General features: G+C 38.1%; 5 protein-coding genes across 6 annotated transcripts in view; 1 reads left to right on the forward strand and 4 right to left on the reverse strand.

The window, feature by feature from the left end:
* LOC134821959 (uncharacterized) overlaps positions 1 to 5,422 on the forward strand; it is a 103,336-nt gene extending 97,914 nt beyond the window's left edge. The window contains exons 1-2 of one of the 2 annotated variants that reach the window (XM_063832792.1): positions 1,196 to 2,234; positions 4,846 to 4,916. In XM_063832792.1, coding sequence (XP_063688862.1) covers positions 1,281 to 2,234; positions 4,846 to 4,857 — 966 coding nt within the window. In that variant the 5' untranslated portion in view covers positions 1,196 to 1,280 and the 3' untranslated portion in view covers positions 4,858 to 4,916. Of the gene's footprint in view, positions 1 to 1,195 lie in introns of those variants that run through there. The other variant, XM_063832791.1, reaches the window with a different exon arrangement.
* LOC134821961 (hypoxia up-regulated protein 1-like) overlaps positions 1 to 7,526 on the reverse strand; it is a 45,823-nt gene extending 38,297 nt beyond the window's left edge. The window contains exons 1-5 of the mRNA XM_063832793.1: positions 7,348 to 7,526; positions 7,074 to 7,199; positions 6,514 to 6,605; positions 6,297 to 6,399; positions 5,946 to 6,055 (exon numbers count right to left, since the gene is read on the reverse strand). Coding sequence (XP_063688863.1) covers positions 5,946 to 6,055; positions 6,297 to 6,399; positions 6,514 to 6,605; positions 7,074 to 7,199; positions 7,348 to 7,440 — 524 coding nt within the window. The 5' untranslated portion in view covers positions 7,441 to 7,526. The remainder of the gene's footprint in view (positions 1 to 5,945; positions 6,056 to 6,296; positions 6,400 to 6,513; positions 6,606 to 7,073; positions 7,200 to 7,347) is intronic.
* Positions 7,527 to 7,802: 276 nt separating this feature from the next.
* Positions 7,803 to 22,852, reverse strand: part of LOC134822042 (oligosaccharyltransferase complex subunit ostc-like) — a 43,858-nt gene continuing 28,808 nt past the window's right edge. Inside the window, exons 2-4 of the mRNA XM_063832880.1 lie at positions 9,338 to 9,526; positions 8,871 to 9,019; positions 7,803 to 8,122 (exon numbers count right to left, since the gene is read on the reverse strand). Coding sequence (XP_063688950.1) covers positions 8,005 to 8,122; positions 8,871 to 9,019; positions 9,338 to 9,520 — 450 coding nt within the window. The 5' untranslated portion in view covers positions 9,521 to 9,526 and the 3' untranslated portion in view covers positions 7,803 to 8,004. The remainder of the gene's footprint in view (positions 8,123 to 8,870; positions 9,020 to 9,337; positions 9,527 to 22,852) is intronic.
* On the reverse strand, positions 10,071 to 11,045 carry LOC134822223 (aflatoxin B1 aldehyde reductase member 2-like). The gene has a single exon (XM_063833130.1). The coding sequence runs from the start codon at positions 11,043 to 11,045 to the stop codon at positions 10,071 to 10,073; it is 975 nt and encodes a 324-aa protein (XP_063689200.1).
* The window catches only part of LOC134822041 (aflatoxin B1 aldehyde reductase member 2-like), a 93,874-nt gene continuing 83,120 nt past the window's right edge, over positions 12,099 to 22,852 (reverse strand). Inside the window, exon 2 of the mRNA XM_063832879.1 lies at positions 12,099 to 13,154. Within this exon, the coding sequence (XP_063688949.1) occupies positions 12,142 to 13,152 (1,011 nt within the window). The 5' untranslated portion in view covers positions 13,153 to 13,154 and the 3' untranslated portion in view covers positions 12,099 to 12,141. The remainder of the gene's footprint in view (positions 13,155 to 22,852) is intronic.

Consider the following 22,852-nt stretch of genomic DNA (forward strand, 5'->3'; position numbering starts at 1 on the left):
CTTGAAACGATTTAACCTGCATATTGTTTATCTTACATATAAAGTTACGCACAATTTTTGACCGGCTCCCGTTACCGAATCGTATGTTTCTGAACCGTTGCAGTTGTAAAGGTCAGGTCTTCAGCCCGGTATGAAAAGAGTTCGTTTGATGGACAGATTTCCAGTAGTGATTCATTCCTTCAGGGATTAAATCCAATAGGGATCCATTCTGCTTGCTCTTTAAAAAAACTATAAATGCGTACATTTCTAGTTTAACACCGCGTTATCCTTTACAATTAGTTCCCCCTTACATAACCCAACATTTTCTTATTAGCGAACTGAAAGAAATAAACCCTATGAAAGTGTTCCTGTTATTGGCTGTATTGGTGGGAATGTCTGTTGCTATCAAATGTAAGGTCGGTATTGGTGGCGCTGCTGTGGATGTACACTGTACTAGCAACTTTGGAAAATGCCTTACTATCGACACTCTAGGTCTGGGCATCAAAACTTACTCTTGTGGGACTGGCTGTGGGGCACTTCCACACTGTAGTTCATGTAACTATGATCTGTGCAACTCTGCTGCAGGGTTCAGATTGGGAATGAACCATCTCCTTATTATATGTCTCTTGCAGTCAGTCATATTTATTTTAGTTCAGTAAAGTAAAGACATGTTGATGTTTATCAATTTTGTAATTAGAGGGATTTGGAGACTGTTAATAATTGTTACTTTTAATTATTTTCAAATGCGCATGTTTAATTATTTCAACCTTGTAAAGAAATTTAACACGTTTTTATTTTTTTAAAGAATTAAAATAAAATTGCTTCATTAGTCTACAATTCCGAATCTTAAACTTGGCAACATGCCAACCGGGTAAATATAACAAGCCATACCTACGATGAAATATATCTGTACAGATGCCATTAAACTCAATTCATCGTCAACTGAAGTTAGCCTCCCTACTTACATCTACCCTCTAACCTCTACCCTCTAACCTCTAACCTCTAACCTCTAACCTCGAACCTCTAACATCTAACCTCTAACATCTAACCTCTAATATCTAACCTCTTGGTAAAGATGAATACCCTAACGCCAGACCCCCGCCAGACCCACAAACTCCATAGATTATAGTATTTTTGATAGAAGGATGATATTTAAAGCTGTATTAATAGCTTGCTGCTCAAGGTATTATTGTTGTATTTTATTTATTAACCATTTATCATTGTTAGGCATGTAGACAAATTTCCAGTTATCGCAAGAGTTGTCTCACTTGTTCAGAACATATTTGTCTACATCCCTCATCATGGAAAAGTTTTTAAGCCCTCAGCGCTTGGACATCACCCTCACAGATAAAGGTGACGAAGTTGCAGATACCTACCTGCACTGGAAACAGACTCTAGACAATTTTATTACTATTCTTGGTGAAAAAGCTAACACCGAAGAGACACAATATATGGTGCTTTGCAATTATGTGAGCCCCTCAATATATACAACTATCAAGGGTGAAACAAAGTTTTCGGAGGCAGTTAAGATCTTGAATGGTTTGTTTGTTAAAACAAAGAATACTAACTTTGCGAGATTGTGTTTATCTACACGGAGTCAAACTGAAGCTGAATCAGTTGATCAATTCGTCTTGGCGTTGCGGACACTGGCAAAACAGTGTAATTTTACCGAAGTATCAGCTGCTGTTCATGGGGAAGAGAGCATTAGAACAGCTCTTATCAGTGGGCTAAGGGACAAGCAAATTCGGCAGCGCCTAATGGAGGACACTAAAAGTTTAGATGATACCATCACTCTGGCTTGTACTCTGGAGCAATCAATCTCAAACAATGAAAAGTATAACGGTTCTAATCTAAATGGTATTGTTAAGGGAAACGATTCTGGACTGGATTCAAAGGATCATGCGGTTGTAGCTGCCACTCACGGCAATTCAGTTAGTCCTAATATAAAGTGTGGATATTGTGGTAAGGAGTACCATGTTCGAACTGCGTGTCCTGCTAATAATACTACTTGTAAAACTTGCGGTAAGCGCGGACATTGGGCACGAGTATGTCGATCAGCGACGGGTCTTGGGAAGACCGCACCTAATGATTACTTCTCTAAGAAGAACTCTGCAAACAACGCTTATACTCCAGTTAACAACGCCTACAACGTCCCGTCTGCTGATCAGCCCCAGCAATCATCCCCATTCTCTTATCTTTGTGCTATGTCTCCATCGACACCTTCAACGCTGTCTCAGACAACCGTCAACGCAAAGGTAAATAATCATATCGCTTACATTTTGATTGACACTGGTAGCTCAGAGAGTTTTGTTGACTTGGGTTTTGCTAGGCGAAATGGCATAACGATAGGCCCTGGTACGAACAAAATAACTTTAGCTTCGGAATCAATGTCAACAAACACTCAGGGGTCCTGTGTAGTAGATATTGTGATTGAAGGCCACTCCTATTCAGAGTGTAAATTATCAGTTATGGACAAACTATGTTGCGACGCAATCGTGGGTTTGGATTTACTCCGAAGTCATATGAATCTTGTGGTTAATTTCGGAGGAAATAGAGATCCCTTGGTGATAGATGAAGCTGGTAGGAACTGTGCACAGCTTTCAATGTCGAACCTTGAGCCCATACCTCTATTCTCCACATTAATGGAAGGCACCAATCCAATCGCTTGTAGGTCCAGAAAGTACTCTGATGCAGAGAGAGCATTTATAGCAAAATCGGTTAAAGAGTTATTGGAACAGGGCACTATTAGGCCAAGTAATAGTCCTTGGAGAGCACAGGTCCTCGTTACAGGTTTAGATTCGGCAAGGCCCCGAATGGTGGTAGACTACTCTCGAACGATCAACAAATTCACACACTTAGATGCGTATCCTCTGCCAAACCTTGATACTATGGCCTCGCAGATAGCTAAGTACAGGATCTATAGCACATTTGATCTTAAGTCTGCCTACCATCAAATCCCGATTCTCGAAGGAGAAAAGCCACTCACAGCCTTTGAAGCAGCTGGGAAACTATTTGAATTTAATGGCATTCCCTTTGGAGTCACTAATGGCGGGCCTGTTTTTCAACGTAATATGGACATACTTGTGGAGGAAAATAAGTTAGATAGTGTTTTTCCTTATCTGGACAATATAACGGTTGGGGGCTATGATCAGGAAGATCACGACAAAAACGTCAAGGGGTTATTGTCGACTATTAAGAAGTTGGGACTAACGTTGAATCATGATAAGACTATAAGTTCAGTTGAAACTATCAACATTTTGGGCTATCAAATTTCTCACGGCACTATCCGTCCTGATCCTGAGCGCATGCAGCCGTTGAGGGACTTGCCGGTACCACATGATGCTGACTCACTAAAAAGGGCCATGGGCTTATTCTCTTATTATGCTAAATGGGTGCCAAAATTCTCGGACTTGGTACGACCTTTGATAGACCCGGAATTCCCCCTACAGAAAGAGGCAATCACGGCATTTAATAATCTGAAAACGTGTATAGAGGGTTCCTGTGTAGTCTGCCCTAACACTAATGAGCTGATGGTGCTAGAGTCTGACGCTTCTGATTTTGCAGTCTCGGCCAGTTTGAATCAAGGAGGAAAACCGGTGGCATTCTTTTCTCGAACATTGAAGCCTCATGAAAGGAAACATCATGCAGTGGAGAAGGAGGCTTGTGCTATTGTGGAGGCATGTCGTGCGTGGCGACATTACTTAGTTAGCCGGCACTTTAAATTACTTACGGATCAGCAGGCTGTTTCGTACATATATGATAAAAAGAATCATGGAAAGACTAAAAACAGCAAGATAGACCGATGGCGTATTGAACTCAGCTGTCTAGACTTTGACATAGAGTACAGACCAGGCCCGCTTAATGTCACAGCGGACTGCTTGTCAAGAGCATTTAGTGCTGCTACATATCATACAGGTCCTTCCCTCTCTCGGATTCACGAAGAACTATGTCACCCTGGGGTCACTAGAAGGTATCACTTCGTTAGGAGTAAGAATCTTACCTATTCTCTAGCGGAGGTAAAAGAGACCATCGCGAAATGTGTGGTGTGTTCTAAGATTAAACCACGTTTCTGTAAGTCCGAGAACTCTCCAGTGATTAAGTCAACACAACCTTTTGAACGATTGAGCATTGATTTTAAGGGACCCTTACCAAGTGGTACAGGGAACAGGTTCATATTAACTGTAGTTGACGAGTACTCGAGGTTCCCGTTTGCCATTCCGTGCCGTGATCAAGAGTCAAGGACAGTGATTAAGGCGCTCATGAATTTATTTTCATTGTTCGGTACTCCGGGGATGGTCCACTCGGATAATGGACCATCACTCGTCTCTCACGAATTCAGATCATTCCTAATTGAGAACAACATTGGATTCTCAAATAGCAGCCGGTATAATCCCAGAGGAAATGGCCAAGTTGAAAGATATAATGCCGTTATATGGAAAGGAATTGAACTGGCGTTGGCTAATAAGAAATTAGCACCATGTCACTGGGAACAGGTCCTCCCTCAAGTTCTGCACTCTATCCGCACCTTATTATGTACCTCAACTAATCAATCACCTCACGAGCGATTATTTAGTTATGTTAGGAGATCTGCCACAGGTAATTCGCTACCTTCTTGGCTTATTGGGGCATCCAAGGTTCTTCTTAAGAAACACGTGAGGTCTAATAAATACGATGATTTGTGCGAAGAGGTGGATATTGTCTCACTACAGCCTGAATCTGCTAAAGTTAGGTTTGCTTCCGGAAGGGAGGCCTCGGTATCGATTCGGGATATTGCTCCTCTGGCAGGTCAAGTTGAGATTGACCCTGGACAAAATTCTGTTGTTGATTGCGGTGAAGTACAGACTATTGATAGGGAATTAACCGCAGGACCTGTTGTAATCGGACAAGATAGTGGCTCTGTTCCTACTGAGAATACGTGTAACCCTGCTGTTCCGCCGTCGGACGTTGTGGTACCGGACTTTACCCCTGCATTACGTAGGTCACAGAGGACTAATAAGGGAGTACCTCCTCCGCGGTTTGAGGCAGGTTGAAACTTTATTGACTTGCTGTTTAATGAATGATATATTTTCTGGAATTGTGATTTTTATGGTATTAATCAGATTTATAACTTGGTAGATTTGAGGTTTTACGAATCGTGTTTTACAAATTCATGTTTTATGAGTGCCTTTTTGAACAACACATGTTTATGAAAGATGTATTTTTATATGAACCGATTATTTGGTTTTTTTGCGAGTATGTGACTTTTGAGAAGTTTTATCAATGTTTTATCATATGTACTGTATCCTTATCTGCGCATTGAAATGGCGCTAATCCGTATAAAAAGCACAATTTTCAGCTGGCGCGCGCATTTGCGCGTTTCTATTTGTAAAATTTTTAAATTTTGTTTGATTTTTACGGGGGGTGTATGTTGTATTTTATTTATTAACCATTTATCATTGTTAGGCATGTAGACAAATTTCCAGTTATCGCAAGAGTTGTCTCACTTGTTCAGAACAATTATTATTTTACCAAAGTCCCCAAACTGAAGTGGTTGCACACTTCTTGGTCATTCATCTATTTTCTTTACTGTCACGGTGTTATTTTATTGAGTTAAATAGACACGGATTCTGGTGGGGAGGTGAAGCATAATTGTTTTGACACATGACAGTAATTCTAAGGATTGATCGGTCAATGCTGGATTGTTGAATCGCTGTCATACTAAGGAAGGGCACCTTTTTTCCAACAAAGAGAAGGGCAAAATGGAAATGTAAGCTATATTTGCCACAACAAATACTACCCTGTTTGTCCCGGGCAAGATGTGGATTGTGGTGGGGAGGTGACTTAATCAGGGATTTGTAGAGCTGGAGCATAACAGGTTTTATCCTGTCTTTGAATGATCCAAGAACCTAAGATGCCATCTGACTTGCCTGGTGAACCATGATGATATATTATTATTTATCAATTAATAAACCAATTGTAAAACTTACTTGAGCATAGCTTCCCTTTCCTTCTGATTGAAGAAAGGAGGAACACAGATTATAACCTTACTGACTGGAGCTTCCCCGTGTTTTGTAGCGAGCAGCACCGCAAACTCTATCTGCGGGGTTTTTAGTTACAGACTGTTATCTGTACTTGGAGAAGGTACATTGATCCTGGCAAAAATGTACAAGAAATGTACAAGAAATGTACAAGAAGTGATGCGTGAAAGCTGAATCTAATGTTAAGGTATGTTGTATTCTCCCATGAATATATATTATATAAGGGTAAAATTAGTGAGGGTAAACTGTATTAATTTGCTAAATTTTATCCAGATGCCAATTGCTTGCATAGTTCCTTACTTGCATTGCCAGTAACTCCTCAACACTGTAAAATGTATTGTCGTCGTGTCGGAACACTACTGTATTTCTCACTGGATCAGCTTCTATCGTATGATAGGGAAACCTGTGTTGTATTTGGACGCTAACTTAATATTTGAGAAAAACTTTAAGGAGATACGGTGTAGTTTCAATAATCAATACAGATACTCAACTAATTTAGGATAACTCGAATGTTTACCTTTCTTTATACTCAGTGACCACTGGGTTATCTGTAGATTTACCGAGTAGATCTAACAGGTTAGAGTATGCGTTCTTCGGTGATTTTTCTCCCTGAAAATGAGTTGTGTTGAAAACTTTTGTTTACGCTTTCGACCATTTAATTATTTGCGCCAATACAACACCTGTCGCCATACGTTACATTTGAATAAATTCAAGATTGTGAATACCCGGAATAAATCATGAGACTCTTTACAAAAGTTACTACCAGTAAAAGTTACCAGCTGCTCATTAAAGAAATCAGAAGTTCATTATCATGATGTACGACATAGTACGTAAGTCTTTGCGTCATACCACTGTACGATTTAATTGTACAGTAGTATACTACGGGTCCATTGGAGACTGTGCCACGTTCAAGATCTATTAACGCGCATTGCGCGCGCTAATTTACTTATGAGGATGGATTTTTGCTATGTACGCGAAACCATGCGGCTTACACTAAGTTCAGTTTTTCCGTGACCAATTTTTGATTTTCCTCGAGGTCCAAAACACTAAATAATTAATAAGTGCTAAAATATTTACCCTGGTTACAGCGGTATCACCAAATAACCGTTCATCACCCTTAATGTAGACTGTCATTGGAGTTTTGCGTTTGGTTTCGGTGTTTAACACAATGTCTATGGGTACTCCAGGCTTTACAATTCCTATCTGAAAAAGTGTGATTCGATTTTAAGTGCATCTCCCGACAAAAATGTTGTTATTCGTATAAAAGTATGGATTATTCAAACGACAACCGCATGACTTGATATCAAACGTTTAAATTACTTGATTATTACACAAACAGTTTTAGACGTACCTTCATGAATTCAGTGCCCAAATCGAGAGAGATCAAGGAAGTCGAGGACACTGTTGCGAACAGCGCTAAGCTGATTAACAACCTTAACAACATTGTTGCTGGTGTTAGTGTCTTAGTGGTAACTTGCTTCTACTGGAATATTGGTCGAACTGTTATCTGGTCTAAGGTCTTGCTATGCTACAGGGAGAAATTATTAAAATGTGCTTTCCGTAAAATATCAACTAAAATATTCATCAATTGGTTACACAATATACCAATTTTTTCAATGATCACGAGGAATAAATCACAGAAAATAAAAAAAATAAAAAATTTGGCATCACGAATTAAAGCCTATCAAAAGACACACATGTCATGTAAACAAAAATTTTAATCTCAAAAACTATCATTCTCAATAATAGCAATAAAATAAATTTACATAAAAGTATATATATATATATATATATATATATGTATATAACATATCAATACAAAGTTAAACTTGAAGCTAGGCTCGATTTGACGCTACCGTGTTCCTTCAATCTGATAGCAAGGTCATTTTAATCATGCAATTATTATATGGCCTTACAATGTCCCTTTATTTTCAGACAAACTAGGATAATCATAGCAACGACCAAGTTATGCGTATGTCAGTATCATTTTAATCACGATATATATTATCTAATTCTTCAGGTATCCAGGTAGTTTCATCGTCATGAAGAGTCGGCAAAGGAAGAAAGAGACAACGACCATGAACAGTCCCAGAAACAGCATTATAAATCTGTTCAGCTTAGGTAAACTGAGGAGGGTGTAATTGTAAATTTGTTAATTAATTTTAATTTAATTAAACAAATGGTTTAAATTTTAATTTAATTGAACAAATGGTTTTAAACGAAAGGAAGGAATTCGAATAGTTGAAAATCAGCAGAATCATGAAAACTATCATGTTAATATTCTAAGTTAATCAAGCTTACACCAAAATAACAATACCTTACAAGACATATTTATGGCGGCCTAATTTGCGACGACCGAAATTTTGGCGGTCCGAAAATATGGCGAAATTGAACAAAAACCGTCAAATTTCGGACGTCACAGAAAATAAGGGTATTTTTCATCATTTTTTGTGACAGTAAGCAGTAAGGAAATTTCTGAAATTCGGTAAAATCATGTTCAAACTTAGTCTGTATTAAGACTGTAAGACTTTCATGTTAGCACATATATAATACATGTATTTTAATGCAAATTTAAACTGTATTGCTTGACATTCAATTCGTCATTGGTGTGGTGATAATTTGTCCCAAGATGCCAGAATTTATTTATTTATTTTACTTGATATTACTTTTTAGAAACAAAATAAAGCAGTGAAGGCACAGTCATTGAAATAAGCTAAAAGATAATGCGACGGATTCTATTACGACGACCGAAATTTTGGCGGTCCGAAAATATGGCGAAATTTTCGGAAAACCGCCACATTTCGTACGTTATAAATATGTCTTGTAAGGTAGCTAAAATTACTCAAGCAACAGAAAAAGTAGCCATCAACTCACTTAGCTCCATTAGCTTTATCCAGTACAACAAATCCCAGACTCCCCATAACAAAGAGGAAACTACTGGCAAGTCCCTCCATAATGTACTGACCGTTAACTCTGTACGCTAGAAACGCTACTGGCCGAGGGTTACCTCTCTCGTCTGTAACCTGCAGTAAACGTGTCAGTGAGATATCTAATGGTGTTATCGTGCAAGGTGCAGTCAAGATGTTGTAAGCGATAGTACTTAGAGGTAGCTTTATTTATGATTTCATTTTTAAAAGGTCGCCCAAATCTTTTGGTTCTTACAGGGACTTTACAAGTATGATTTCAGTAAACTTTTCAAATATTGTTGTTATGGTAAATTCGTGATGTTGCGAGATATAGAGCTTTGAAGTTGTGAATGAGAAATGTGGTATCTAAACAATCATATCTCAATAAAACATAAATAAAACATAAAATATGCTTGAAAACCAAAGATAACCCACCTGTCCGATACTTGGAGGCTCAATGATAATATCGTAGATAACACCTCCCAGCACTAGGAAGTAAGAAACTAGGATCATTCCGTACACCATCATCGCACTGGGCATGGCAATGAAACTGGGCTTCTTCAGCCTCATTGGAGGGATCTCCAGCAGTTTAAATGGGAGGCCGAACAAAGTCTCCATTGTTGGCTATAAGAGTGGAGTGTGGTTATTAATACTGTTTGTTGTGCAGAAAGTTACAGTGTTATTTCATGAATCATTTGTAATTTCATACATAATCTGAATATACGGCTTCAGACAGACAGTAAACTGTTTAGTAAAAATGTTGGCACTAATATCATGTGATTTTGTATGTTATGTTGCATAATATTATTATTATTATGAGTAGCATGGAATTATAAACACAGCTATACATAAAACAAAATATAATCACAACAAAAATCAATAGTAACAATCTCAGGATCTAGTTTTAACTGAAAAAAAAATCTCGCTCAGTGCCAGAATTTGCAAGGGTCCTGTTGATGTTTTAAAATGTCGTTTAAAAGGTTAACAAATTACAAAATCTATAAAAATTAAAAACTAAAAAGATAAAATCAGTCTGATGGAAAAACAATAATTTTATAATATCGATAAAATGTATTGACAACAGAAAATAAATCATTTTACTTTGACCTCCGTTCTAAAGACAAAAACATACTGCTAAACATTAATAACTTAATCACCTCTATTTAATTTAATATGTCGAATGCCTAACACCAACATTCCTGAAATAATTTGGTCCATGACCCTTTGTGATGTCATATCCATGTTCGATAGCATCGACAACTGACATTGGTAAAGGTCCTACATTTAATGCATCCATGTTGGAAACCAAATTTGCAATACTACTACTCCCAACTATGATCCCATCATCGTTATCATCTGACAGAGCAGAGTGATGAACCAACCACCTTAAAGCCGCAGAGTGAACAGCCACCTCCTCCTTTTGGCATTCCTCCTGGATAATCTCAAGAGCGTCAAAGTATTTTCCCCGCCAGAAGCGATCTCTGTAAGAAGGGCCCCAGGAACTTCCAGTAAACCTTCCCAGCTCAGTTTTATCCTGAGGTCGGTCATCTCGGCTGTGCTTGCCAGTTAGAATGCCTCCAGCAAGTGGGTTGTAGCAGTAGAAGCTCATTCCATATCTTCTTAGACATGGCAGCAATTCTGTCTCAACCATTCTAGTGAGGCAGTTGTACATTCCTTGGTATACTGAAGGTGTCATATAGCCATTGTGTTTACAGATCTGTTGAACCTCTGTGATTTGCCACGAGATAAAATTGGACAATCCAAACCTCTTGAATTTTCCCTCGTTGTAGAGTTTGTTTATTTCACTCAAGGTATCTTCAATGTCGACATCCATGCATGGCCAGTGCAAATAGAAGATATCCACCTGCTCAGCATTAAGGTTTATCAGAGAAGTTTCCAATTGGTGTCGAACACTTTCAGGAGAAAATGTCTTACCACCACCAGGATTAGCCTTGGTTGATATATTTGAACCATGGGCAGTGTTCATTTTACCCAGGTACATTTCTGTGAGACCCCCAGTTGTCCCGCCACCGCCCTCACTGGCGTACATATACGCTGAATCAAGTTGGCTGTGGCCATATTCTTGAAACTTTCTAAGAAATTCTGTGCTCTCCTCTAGGTTCATGCGTCTACCCATTTCCATTGTACCCAGTACAATTCTTGAGACAGAGCTTCTCGACATTTTCAGCAGCTGCACAGAATCTTTGGTAAACATAACGTAGCGTTAAAATATTCGTTTCAATAAAATTTTTATGATCAGTGAGTTGAGCAATTTGAATAGTGGTGAAACTCAAAACACTAAATCTACTGGAATGTGTATGAACATTTTCCTAGCTTCAAATTTGCTAACAATCACTTGCAAACTATTATTTAAGGAAAAAATAATACACCCGGCAATAAAACATCAAAGATTAGGAAAAAATAATATTTTTACAAATTTTCAGCTAAAAATAGAATATAAAACAATGGCATAGCAATAGCATCTTTAGGGGGGGGGGGGGGGGGGGGGGGGGGGGGGTTCACCCTGATTTTTTTGTGAAACTTGGTTTCGAGATAGCCAGTTGACCAACAAACTAGGACCGGTGACAAACTTTTGAGGGGGTTAGAAATTATAATATCCCAGGCCAAATTCTAAAATTTGCAGTGCATTTTTCAGATTTTGGCCTAACTCCAAATTCCAATACAAAACTTAAGGTCGAAATGCGATTCTACGTTGATTTTGAAAATTTCATGAGAAAATATTGAAACCCTATTGAGTTCTATTGTTTTTAGCGAAATCAGTTTCGCAAATATTGCGAACTGAGATATAGGCGATTTTGTTCATTTTTTACGATTATTTGAACACAGAATCCACACTTAGGTAGATATTGAGCTGAAGAACATATCAGAATGTGTAGTTTAGGCTTACCTTTCATATAAAGTTGGTTTCATTCAAAAATATTGATATTTGACTAATTTATGGGCCAAAATCGATCAAATTTGGTGCATATGCCCAAATATGGGCATATAGTTTTTAGCTCATAACTCAGTCATTTTTTGTTTAATCTTAATGAAAGTTCATATACGAGTTCAGGGGACCACTAACTACAAGTAGAGCTCATACCCCCCCCCCCCCCCCCCCCTTAAAACAAAATAAAACTTTTGAACAAACCGATCATCTTCTTTTATACGAACTTTATCATGATATGATTTCACATTTCTTGACATAGTATACATCTTAAACTTGCATACTTAGCACTTCATACAGCATGTGGCATGCTGACGTTTCTAAAATAGTTGGGACCATGGCCTTTTGTTAGCTCATACCCCTGCTCAATAGCATCAACAACCGAAACTGGAAGTGGTCCCTCTTTCAAAAAATCAAGATTACAAACCAAATGAGAGATATTACTTGCACCCACAATAATAGCATCATGATTGTCTCCTGATAAAGCAGAGTGGTGTGTGACCCACCTCAATGCTGCAGATGTTACAGCAACTCCTTCCTTTTTACAGGCATCTTGTATGATATCAAGAGCATCAAAATACTTATCTCTCCAGAATCTATCTCTGTAAGCTTTTCCCCATGCCTTTCCTGCAAATCTTCCTGGTTCACTCACATCCTCTGGATTGTCATCTCTAATGTGTTTACCTGTAAGTAAACCACCAGCCAGAGGATTGTAGCAATAGAAGCTCATTCCATACTTTTGAAGACACGGGAACAGTTCTTTTTCTACCAACCTTGTGAGACAGTTGTACATTCCTTGATATACAGTTGGTTGAATGTACCCATTGTGTATGCAGATTTGCTGAACTTCAGCCACTTGCCATGATATGAAATTAGACAGACCGAATCTCTGGAATTTCCCTTCCTTGTGGAGATTGTTGACTTCGCAAAGAGTATCCTCGATATTAACATCCATGCAGGGCCAATGTAAATAGAACAAATCAACACACTCAGTATTTAACTTTTTCATAGATGTCTCAAGTTGATGCCTGACACTTTTCGGAGACAAAGTCTTGCCACCAGCAGGATTCACTTTTGTAGCAACATTTGAACCATTTACAGTATCAATTTTACCCATAAACTCCTCAGTGAGTCCCCCATTTGCACCTCCATCTGCTCCACCAGCATACATGTATGCCGTGTCTAATTCAGTATGCCCATACTCTTGAAACTTTTTGAGAAAGGCTTCACTTTCTTCAAAGTTCATCCGTTTTCCCATCTCCATGGTTCCAAGAGCAACCCTAGTTACTGCTGATCTTGACATTGCTCCTGGAATTAAAAAGTGTTAAAACTCAATATATAATTTGGGGAAGGTGAGCCAAGATTGTAACCAAAAAATCAAAATCTAATCACCATCATATCGGGATGAAGCAGTTCGCAGTAAACCACTTAGCATTTGTATCGTTTTTAGCTTGTTATCAGCAGTCGTTATCTGCAAGTGTTACACACCACGCTAACCTGATGGATTTCTCTGTGGACTTACTACACACAGTGGAAAAGGATATGCAATCGGAGATTGGAAAGCTCGTGAAAGCCGTGAATGTCTTGTCCTTCTCTGATATCAACCAGGGTGTTCTACAAAAACTGCTTAAGGGTCCGCTTGTAAACTTCCTCAGCAGCATAGTAAATTTAATGGACAGCAATATGAAGCTATGCAGGTCTGCAGCCAGCAAGATAGATCAGATGAAAACAGAACAGATAGACATGTAAAAGCAGCTGATAAACAGACAGCAGAATCAGATCGAATCGGGTGCAGAAAACTGTTAAGAATGAAATGAAAAGTTGGGCAGATGTCGTCAAGAAGAACAGCGTCCAAAACAATCAGCTGACAACAAAAACTGTGAAAGAAGCCGTGCAATCAGTGAATAAAGAAGAAGAAAGATCGAGAAACTTGATTGTCTACGGTTTGAAGGAGACGGAAGAAGGGGAGTGGGAGGACGTATTAGAGATGGACCCTCTCCTGGACAATTTCAAGTCAGTTTTTGCTGAGGCCGGCTGTCATTTTCCTGACACGGATGAGATAAGCAGGATTGGGAAGAAAGTTCCTGAGAAAACGCGACCAGTCAAAGTTCAGTAACAAAGCTCTAGCGATGTGGACATTATACCCCAGGTCAATATCATTACATATTTCGCATATTAATATACGACATATTTCGAAGGAAAACCACGACATAACAAAATTATTGTTAAATTTTGTTACAAATTAATTTAATTTCAGAAATAGTTGATTACAGAATTCCTTTTAAAAAAAATTTTCGAAAAAATTTCTTGAAAAAATTTTGCGAATATTTTGATATTTTCATGACATCCGAAATCATGACATCCGAAATCTTGACATCATGTCATGATTTACAAATATCTGAGAAAGTTCACGCATATCTTTACCTGTATTTTATAGGCAAAACTTGACATGAAAAACGTCCCCGCATATTTGATAAGATGAGCGCATATTTGACATGGATCTAAATATCTGAGGGGGGATATTATATAAAAAATATCCTTGTGTTTGAAAAATTATATCAAAAAAGTTAAGAATTTTTTAATAAATTTTTCTAGGACTCGCCTGTAGCAGGCTTTGTCCCCTGGATCGGGCTCTGCCAATTTGGATCATTGTGGGGCCCAAAAATGCCCCATCGGGTGATAAAAACCATGACATATTTCACCCAGATATAATAATATACGACATATTTTTAATGATATTGACCTGGGCATTATACTAAGGAATGCACAATTAATAGGATAGGACAAGGGAGCAGTTAACAGTTCTGTGTGCTAACAGATCCTGACTGATACTAATTCACACTAACTAACTTTAAAGTAACTAATAAATTTTATATTTGGATTCAATAATTGAATAAAACTTGATTGATACTGAAACAAAATACACACTAGGGACTGTGTTGGTGAACTTCTTAATAATGGAACTTGTGATCCCCTATCAAGATTCTAAAAAAAGTGCGATGAGATTGGATTTTGACACTAGAAGTGCGATTTTCACGAAATGTACTCCCCACCCCCCCCCCCTCCAGCCTGCAAGATTTCTTGCCCCACAAATTATTTTCTATTTAAAAAGATTTCGCGAGTCCCTTTGTAAGCGAAAAGTATGTCACTGTTATTGGATCCATAAATAACGAAAAATTTACGTGCGTATTTTCATGAATTATATTATGTTACATATTGTAATTATGGTAAGCCTCACGTAGCACGATGGTTGAGGGCGCGCTCGTCAAGCAGTTGACTCGGGTTCGAGTCTCGTCAGCGGTCATTCTTTTGGCAATTATTAATTATTTTACTAAAATTATCATCAGAGCACCTTGTAATATACGTTATCCGATAGATTATACTGTTCGTACTTCATCTAGAGAACTAAGAGACTGAGAAGACCGGCATTTAAGGATTTGTCCGGGGAAGGCCTCGTTCACACTGGAACATGTCAAATTATTGTAAACGGAGTTATCTGGTAATGTTTGTTTTGTTTATGGCTAGAATTTAGAATGGAATCAATGTGATGAGGATCCAGAGTTAATTACCTGCTAGGATTAATAAGTCAGTTCTCCAGTTGAAGAGACCCTTTCTCAAACTTTTAATGAAGAAATATTCACTATGCCTATGGCAGTATCAAGTATATTCTGAGAAAGAATATAGCCAGGAATAGTACCTCCTTTAATGGTAACCATGGTAACTATAGTAACCACTGTGAATCTTGATCTTATAACAACTAGTATCCTTTAAGACTTAGACAGTACAGTGAATAAACACGCTGAAAAGCGATGAAAATGCAAGCGCGCGACCGAATATGTAGTGCTGAAAGAGGGTGCCGAAATCTCGCGGAGAATCTCACGATATTGTGAGCCTAGCTATGAGATTTAAACGAAACTCGCAAAAATCTGGCAAAAATCTCGCGCGCGTTACGTCGAAGTTTTCACGCTATAAACAAGTGATAAAATACACGTTAAGAGTATAAAATACATGTTAAGTTCCTAATTCCCTCAACTTTTAAGTTAAACTTTTTCTGTTTCCTCATTTATTTACAAATTTTGTGCGATGAGTCCGGCTCGCAATCTCGCATAAATCTTGAGCTGGGCTTGTGATGATCGATGCTGTAAGTGCTAAAAATACAATTTACCTTGAATGTTGTATTTTGTCTCTTAATGATGATGATGTCATCTCTGCTGGTCAATCATTTAAGAGAAGTCATTCAAATACTCAAACTAATTTCCCTTGTAAGGTCTGACAGTTGATGGAGAATGGAGCGATTGGACAAACTGGGGGGACTGCTTTTGTGAGTCAGCAGAAAACTCAACCTCTTCATTAGGCTATAGAAGAAGGAACAGAACCTGTTTTAACCCTGTTTGCTATTGTCTAGACTGCCCTGGAAATAGTACAGCAAAGTTGGACTGCTCTGATCGCTGCAGTGAGTACAGTTGTTCTGAATTAAAAGGGGCTGGATACAGGATCACAGGGTGATAATACTAATTATATTTAGATACAATTTTGGTTCAATTTTTATGAGACATATTATGGAACAGATGAGTCTTAGCTTCTTAGAAAGCATATGTTATATAGGCCAGCATTTTGATGTTATTTAAATATAAAATCAAGGTTATATTCAATATTTGGACTAACCTTAAATCCATAACCAGTGATGTGCAAGGAAGGGATGATGTACAATTCTGCAACTGATGATTGCACTGTTTGTGGTAGGAGAACGTTCAGTGCTATGTCCTCTCATTCTTGTTCAGCTTGTCCAAATGGCAAAGATTCTCTCAAAGGATCAACTAATGTAGCAGATTGTTTTCATGGTGTGTTTCTAATTTAAAATTATCCAGGAACAATGTATCTCAGATTTGATTGTAATGTAGCATTTAAATTAAGTGCTAACCAAATTTATTCATTTCATATTAAATTCTGTTAAATTCCTTTCTTAGTTGTAAGTAATAATATGGCTAAATTTTAATTTTTCATTAAAACAGACTTTTACACTAGAACATGGTTGCTACGAGGACAACGTTTTCGGAGCTGGTAGTGTCCTAAAAGTGCTGAACCGAACATCAGACATAAAAGCTTGCATCCTGGGTTGTAGATCACAAGATGGTTGCTCAAGAGTTTCTTTCTCTCAGAATGGTACCTGTTGGCTGCACCGTGAAAGGGTCATTGGGGCTGACCTCTCTGAATCAAGAAATGGAGTGGTGTCAACCTCATTAAAATGTCTAGGTATTAATTCCCTACTACTTTGCTTTTATTCAAAAAGTTATGTAATACCTATAAAATGTCAATTAAATTTGCCATGTTTCCCATTTAAATTTCAATGACCTTCAAATCTGAATCAGTTGCTCCAAAACAGCTACAAATATCTTTATAGAGCCAAGCTCAGAACATGGTTGCTATCGGAATAGATTTAAGATGAAATTCACTGCTTTGAACAACAAAAATAAAAATCTATTCCGATAAAATCAGTCTATCGGAATAGATTTAAGATGAAATTCACTGCTTTGAACAACAAAAATAAAAATCCAAAACTTGTACTTATTCAGATGGTTGCAAGCCAGGATACAGATTCGATGTTGTAACTGAGAGATGCTCAGTTTACCCATTGAATACTGCCTGCAACGGACTAACTTTCAAGGGGGACCCATGTCCAGCAAGGAGCTTCAGTCTACCTTACGTGACAGGGAGATGTGTTTCCTTAGCATGGTTGTCTATCCCTGCGGTGCTCGTTCTCCTGACTGTGCTCGTCATTGCTTCCATCAGGACTTGGAAAAAGAAAGCCAGGATACAACCATCACAGGTATTTAGGTATAGCAGATGGCCATTTATTGTAAGTGGTAAAATAGTGACACAAATTGAAAAAATAGTGACACAATTGTTCAAAGTGCAATAAACATACCTAATTGTCATTAAACATTTGCAGGAATGTGTAGAGAATGTATATCAACAGTCTGGATATTTTGAAGCAGGGCTTACACTTGAACAAGAGTTGATCAGCCCTTCTTTTGGTGGGTAACTTCTTATCTAACACCCAACAATTATCTTAGCTATGCATAGAACTAGCAAATTGGGGATACAAATTGGGTTGATTAGATGAAATGCATGGTAACCTCAGGTACTTAATTGTTGTTAATAATACAGGAATACAATGCTACTTGGCTAATGGTATAGTGGCAGATTTGAAAATTCACCATTAGTTAAGTGACAAATTTATGCAGCAAGTAATGTGTACTGTAATATTCTTTTAAGCATATAATTTCTCTGCATGATTGAATTCCAATTTCTCCAGCTATCTTCCGAATATTCAAGAAAATGGATACGAATAACATCACGTATAGATGTAATGATGTTTAAGAACATATAAACATCATGTGTATTGGCTATGCCCCGATTACTAGTTTAGCTCTATCTAGTCCCCTGCTACACGGCATGTAAACGGGGATTGGCTAGTTAGAGGCGGTCCGTGTAGGCCTTACACTGTGCTTTCAGCAATACTCATATACAATTATGAACCATAGAATTAGAACTAGAATTAGAATTAAATTTACCCAGCAGTACAATAAGAATAAAAATAATTTAAAGAAGCTTCAAACTGCTGTGCATGACATTCAAGTCAGTCAAAAACTGCAAGAAGAATACCCTTCTAAGGACATCAATCAAAAAGTCATATGGTGTAATAAGTTATAAGTTAATGAATATGGTATAGTGAGATTTAACATTAAACTGTGGGCATGAAGGTAACCATTAAAGTAGTACGAAAATTACATAGATACCCGTTTTGACATTTGTTGTCAAAATTATGTACATTTCTATGCAGAGAAGTACAGACCTTGGCATCATGTCACATGTGGTAAGCGGATAAAGTAAGAGAGACATACGTTTTACAGATCTATACTTCTTCAATTAAGTTTTGAAAATGTAAACTTGCAGCTTAATTTGGTCAGTAAAACACAGGGGATCCTGCAAATTAACAAAGACTCCGAAACACGTTATAGTTAGCACAGATGCGGAGTGTAAAAATAGTCAAAGCTATTGTTAATTTCACATGATGGGACACCATTAATTACATACATACATGTCTACATGGCGAGATCTCCATCCAAAAGGATTAGTCTGCGTCATCTGCGTCATTACTTTGTATTATACAACTTCGGCGGGTAATATTTCTCCATCCTTTTCGATCTGCAGTTAATCTTCTCATACAATCAATCGTGAGTCCATTACGATCCAATCTCTGCTCAGCATCTTCAATAAATACATCATTTAAGCTCTTCCTAGGCCTGCCTCTTGATCGTTTCCCATGCTTGGGTTTCCATTCAAGTAGATAGTTAGGTAACCGATCTTCAGGCATTCTACTGACATGTCCAAACCAACGTAGCCGTTTTGTTGCTATTATGTCAGTAAGAGCAGTTATTGAAGCCCTTCTTAAAACATCTTCATTTCTTACTCGATGGAACCACCTCACTCTCAGGATTCTGCGTAAGCAGTACTGATGGAAAGACTCTAATTACATAAACCATAATATGGCCTAGAGAGTTCTTGCTAACGGTGATGTCTTGAAAGGCGGATAACGTACGTTCAAATAGGATTATTTTAAACTCGGAACACAGTTATCTAGCATACTTAGCCATGATTTAAAGCAGCCAATAACTAAGTTCTGATGACTTTGTACAAAGTGATATTTATGAGGATCTGATATTTAGATATATATTGCTGTGCTGTAAAAATTGACTTTATTTATTTATTTTTATATTTTTACCGTATGAGATATAAATATTTTATTTTTGCAGTGGTATCTCCAGCCAGAGACGAGATAAAAGAAACAAACCTGTAAACAACAGCACAACATGCAATAGAGCAAACACTCGAGAGTGATATGATTCTGGATTTGACCCCAATTATCCTTTTTCAAACTTATATTAAGAACTTAAAACGAAGAATCGAACCTTATGACAGTAAAGAATAAAATTTTTCAAACAGTATACACATAATGTCACAATGACCCTATGTAAAGAGAAAAAACTAAACCCTTCAACAACTCAAAGTTTTGAAAATCAACCTTGGCCACCTATGACAGTAAAAAATTAACGTGCAGTACAACTATTTAAAATGATAATTGTAGCACTTGATTTTAATACGATCTGTGATCCAAACAGTTGGAGTGAAATGGATGATTGAACATTAATTGTATGAAGGAAATCTCCAATCTGACTCATTCAGTAAAGAACTCTTTTATGATAATTAAAGGTATGATAAGAATAATGATCAAATTTGATTAAATGTAATTAATCCAACATTCAAAATGAATTCTAGTTAATAGAATAATAGAATGATCAAATTTCATTTACTACCCTAACTTGATCATTTTAAAATTCGATAACAATTTTTAATGAAAATTCATTGTGATTTCAAAATTAAAATATCCATTGTGGCTGATATGATATAAATTTAAATGCAAATGATGCAAGGATAAAGATATCACAAATTTGAATTACATCATATGTATATATGAATCACTTACACTTTTTAATTTCAATATAGCTTAATACATAATATAACTGCAAAGTGGTTCATTGCGATTTAAAATCAACTTATTAAATTAAGATTCCGATCCATGCTCTCATGATGTCACCGGCTTCGAATGCGTTAAGTGTGATGGTCCCTGTGAAAAATGGTATCATACTAAGTGTTGTATGCACAAAAAAACTTTCGAAAAACTTGGGCAACACTCAGAAGTAATGTGGGTATGTAAGAATTGTAAGGCCCTAGAGAAGAAACCGGCTAAGCTAGTTAAAGTAGTTAAATGGGGAAATTATGCTTCTTTAAGTGAGATATCCAATGCTGCTGATTTAGCCTACAGTGAAATTATGAAATGGACCAAGAACATGTTCCTAGTGCCACGGGGCAAAGTGGGCAACGCCTTCATTTTTGAAGTAAGCAGATTACTCAACCTGTTTAATGACAAGACAGAATGGGAGAGTATAGCGTTGAGATTACTATTTATCTTCATTCCTATGATGCTGCAAAAACCATCTAAAAACTCTCGTGCAAAGGATCACAACATCTATCTTGATAAAAGGCTCAAGTTATGGAAAGTTGGGGACTTGAACGCTATAATCAGTGAAGGGTGTGAGATTCAGAAACGACTTGAAGAAACACGTAAAGCCCAGGAGAGATCCCTTGCTACCAAGTTTGCACAGCTCATGATCCATGGCAAAGTCTCAGCAGCAACCAGTCTCATAAATCGTCAAAGTGGTGGACTGTTGGATGTTGATGAAACGGTTATTGGACAGCTAAAGGAAAAGCATCCCTCTGCTATGAATGCAGCAGATGAAATTTTGATCACAGGTAACAAAGTGGCAGTCGAAGAAGTTATCTTTGAAGCCATCGATTCAATGTTAGTGAAAAAGGCTGCTAAGCTGACATCAGGATCAGGTGGACCAACACTAGTAGATTCAGAGTGCTGGCAGCACATCCTGTGTTGTAGTGCATTTAGTAAATCCCAAGAGCTTGTCGCTGAAGCAATTGCCAGATTAGCCAGGCGTGTATGTACTGAAGATGTAGATTTCAAATCAATAGCAGTGCTCACAGCTGGTAGGCTTGTCCCCTTAGATAAATGTCCAGGCCTAAGACCAATTGGTATTGGTGAGATCCTGAGACGGATTATTGGGAAGTGTGTGATGATGGTATTAAAAAAAGATGTTCAGAAGAATGCTGGACCACTTCAAACATGTGCAGGCCATGAAGGGGGGATCGAGGCAGCAATACATGCTGTGGCAGAGGTGCACGATGATGAGGACACGGAAGCCATTTTGTTAGTGGATGCTTCCAACGCATTCAACGCTCTCAATAGGACTGCTGCTACCAACAACATGCAGTATGTTTGCCCACCACTTGCTAAATATTTTGAGAACACCTACAGAGAACCAACAGACCTTTATGTGGCAAACAGCAAGGGAGTGATCATCAAGAGCTGCGAAGGTTTCACTCAAGGAGACAATATTGCCACTGGTGGATATGCTCTTAGCACCAAGCCACTTGTCGACCGCCTGAGAAACATCATCAAACAGGTGTGGTTTGCCGATGATAGTGCTGCTGGAGGGAAATTGGAGGCAGTGTATAAGTGGTGGAAGGAGTTGCTCCAAGTTGGACCTAAGTATGGTTATTTTCCTAACCCATCTAAAAGCATTCTAGTCGTGAAGGACCCTCAGATGATCGACCAGGCCAAGGCATTGTTTGGAGAGTTCAATATGCAAATAACATCAGGCACAAGGCATCTTGGTGCAGTACTTGGCAATACAGGTGTCAAAGATCAGTACATTGCCGATAAGGTCCAAGGGTGGTGCGAAGACATCAAGATGCTAGCTGATATTGCAGAATCTGAGCCATCTAAAAGCATTCTAGTCGTGAAGGACCCTCAGATGATCGACCAGGCCAAGGCATTGTTTGGAGAGTTCAATATGCAAATAACATCAGGCACAAGGCATCTTGGTGCAGTACTTGGCAATACAGGTGTCAAAGATCAGTACATTGCCGATAAGGTCCAAGGGTGGTGCGAAGACATCAAGATGCTAGCTGATATTGCAGAATCTGAGCCTCAAGCAGCCTATTCAGCCTACATCTCTGGCATACAACACCGATGGAAGTTTGTTCAAAGGACTGTTCCTCATATCTCTGAAGCCATGGAGCCGCTAGAACATGAAATAAGACAAAAGCTTCTGCCAAAGATGCTGGGCAGGGAGATTTCAGACTTAGAGAGGGACGTGTTAAGTCTACCAATAAGATTGGGAGGATTGGGCATTGGTAAACCCCACGAGGAATGCCAGTCTGAGTACACAGCTTCCAAGCTACTCACCACCGAGCTTACAAAGGCAATAGTGGACCAACAGGAAGTTTACACTGCATCCAGTAACCTCACCAAATCAGGGAAAGAAATGATAAAAAATTTGAAGAATTCCGAGCTCCAAGCCAAGTTT

The sequence above is a fragment of the Bolinopsis microptera genome, chromosome 10 (assembly GCF_026151205.1).
Source record: "Bolinopsis microptera isolate Bmic1 chromosome 10, MBARI_Bmic_1.0, whole genome shotgun sequence".
Classification (NCBI taxonomy): domain Eukaryota; kingdom Metazoa; phylum Ctenophora; class Tentaculata; order Lobata; family Bolinopsidae; genus Bolinopsis; species Bolinopsis microptera.

Coding starts and splice junctions, on each gene's coding strand:
- LOC134822223 (XM_063833130.1), bottom strand. CDS start 11,045: ATGGAAATGGGTAGACGCATGAACCTAGAGGAGAGCACAGAATTTCTT.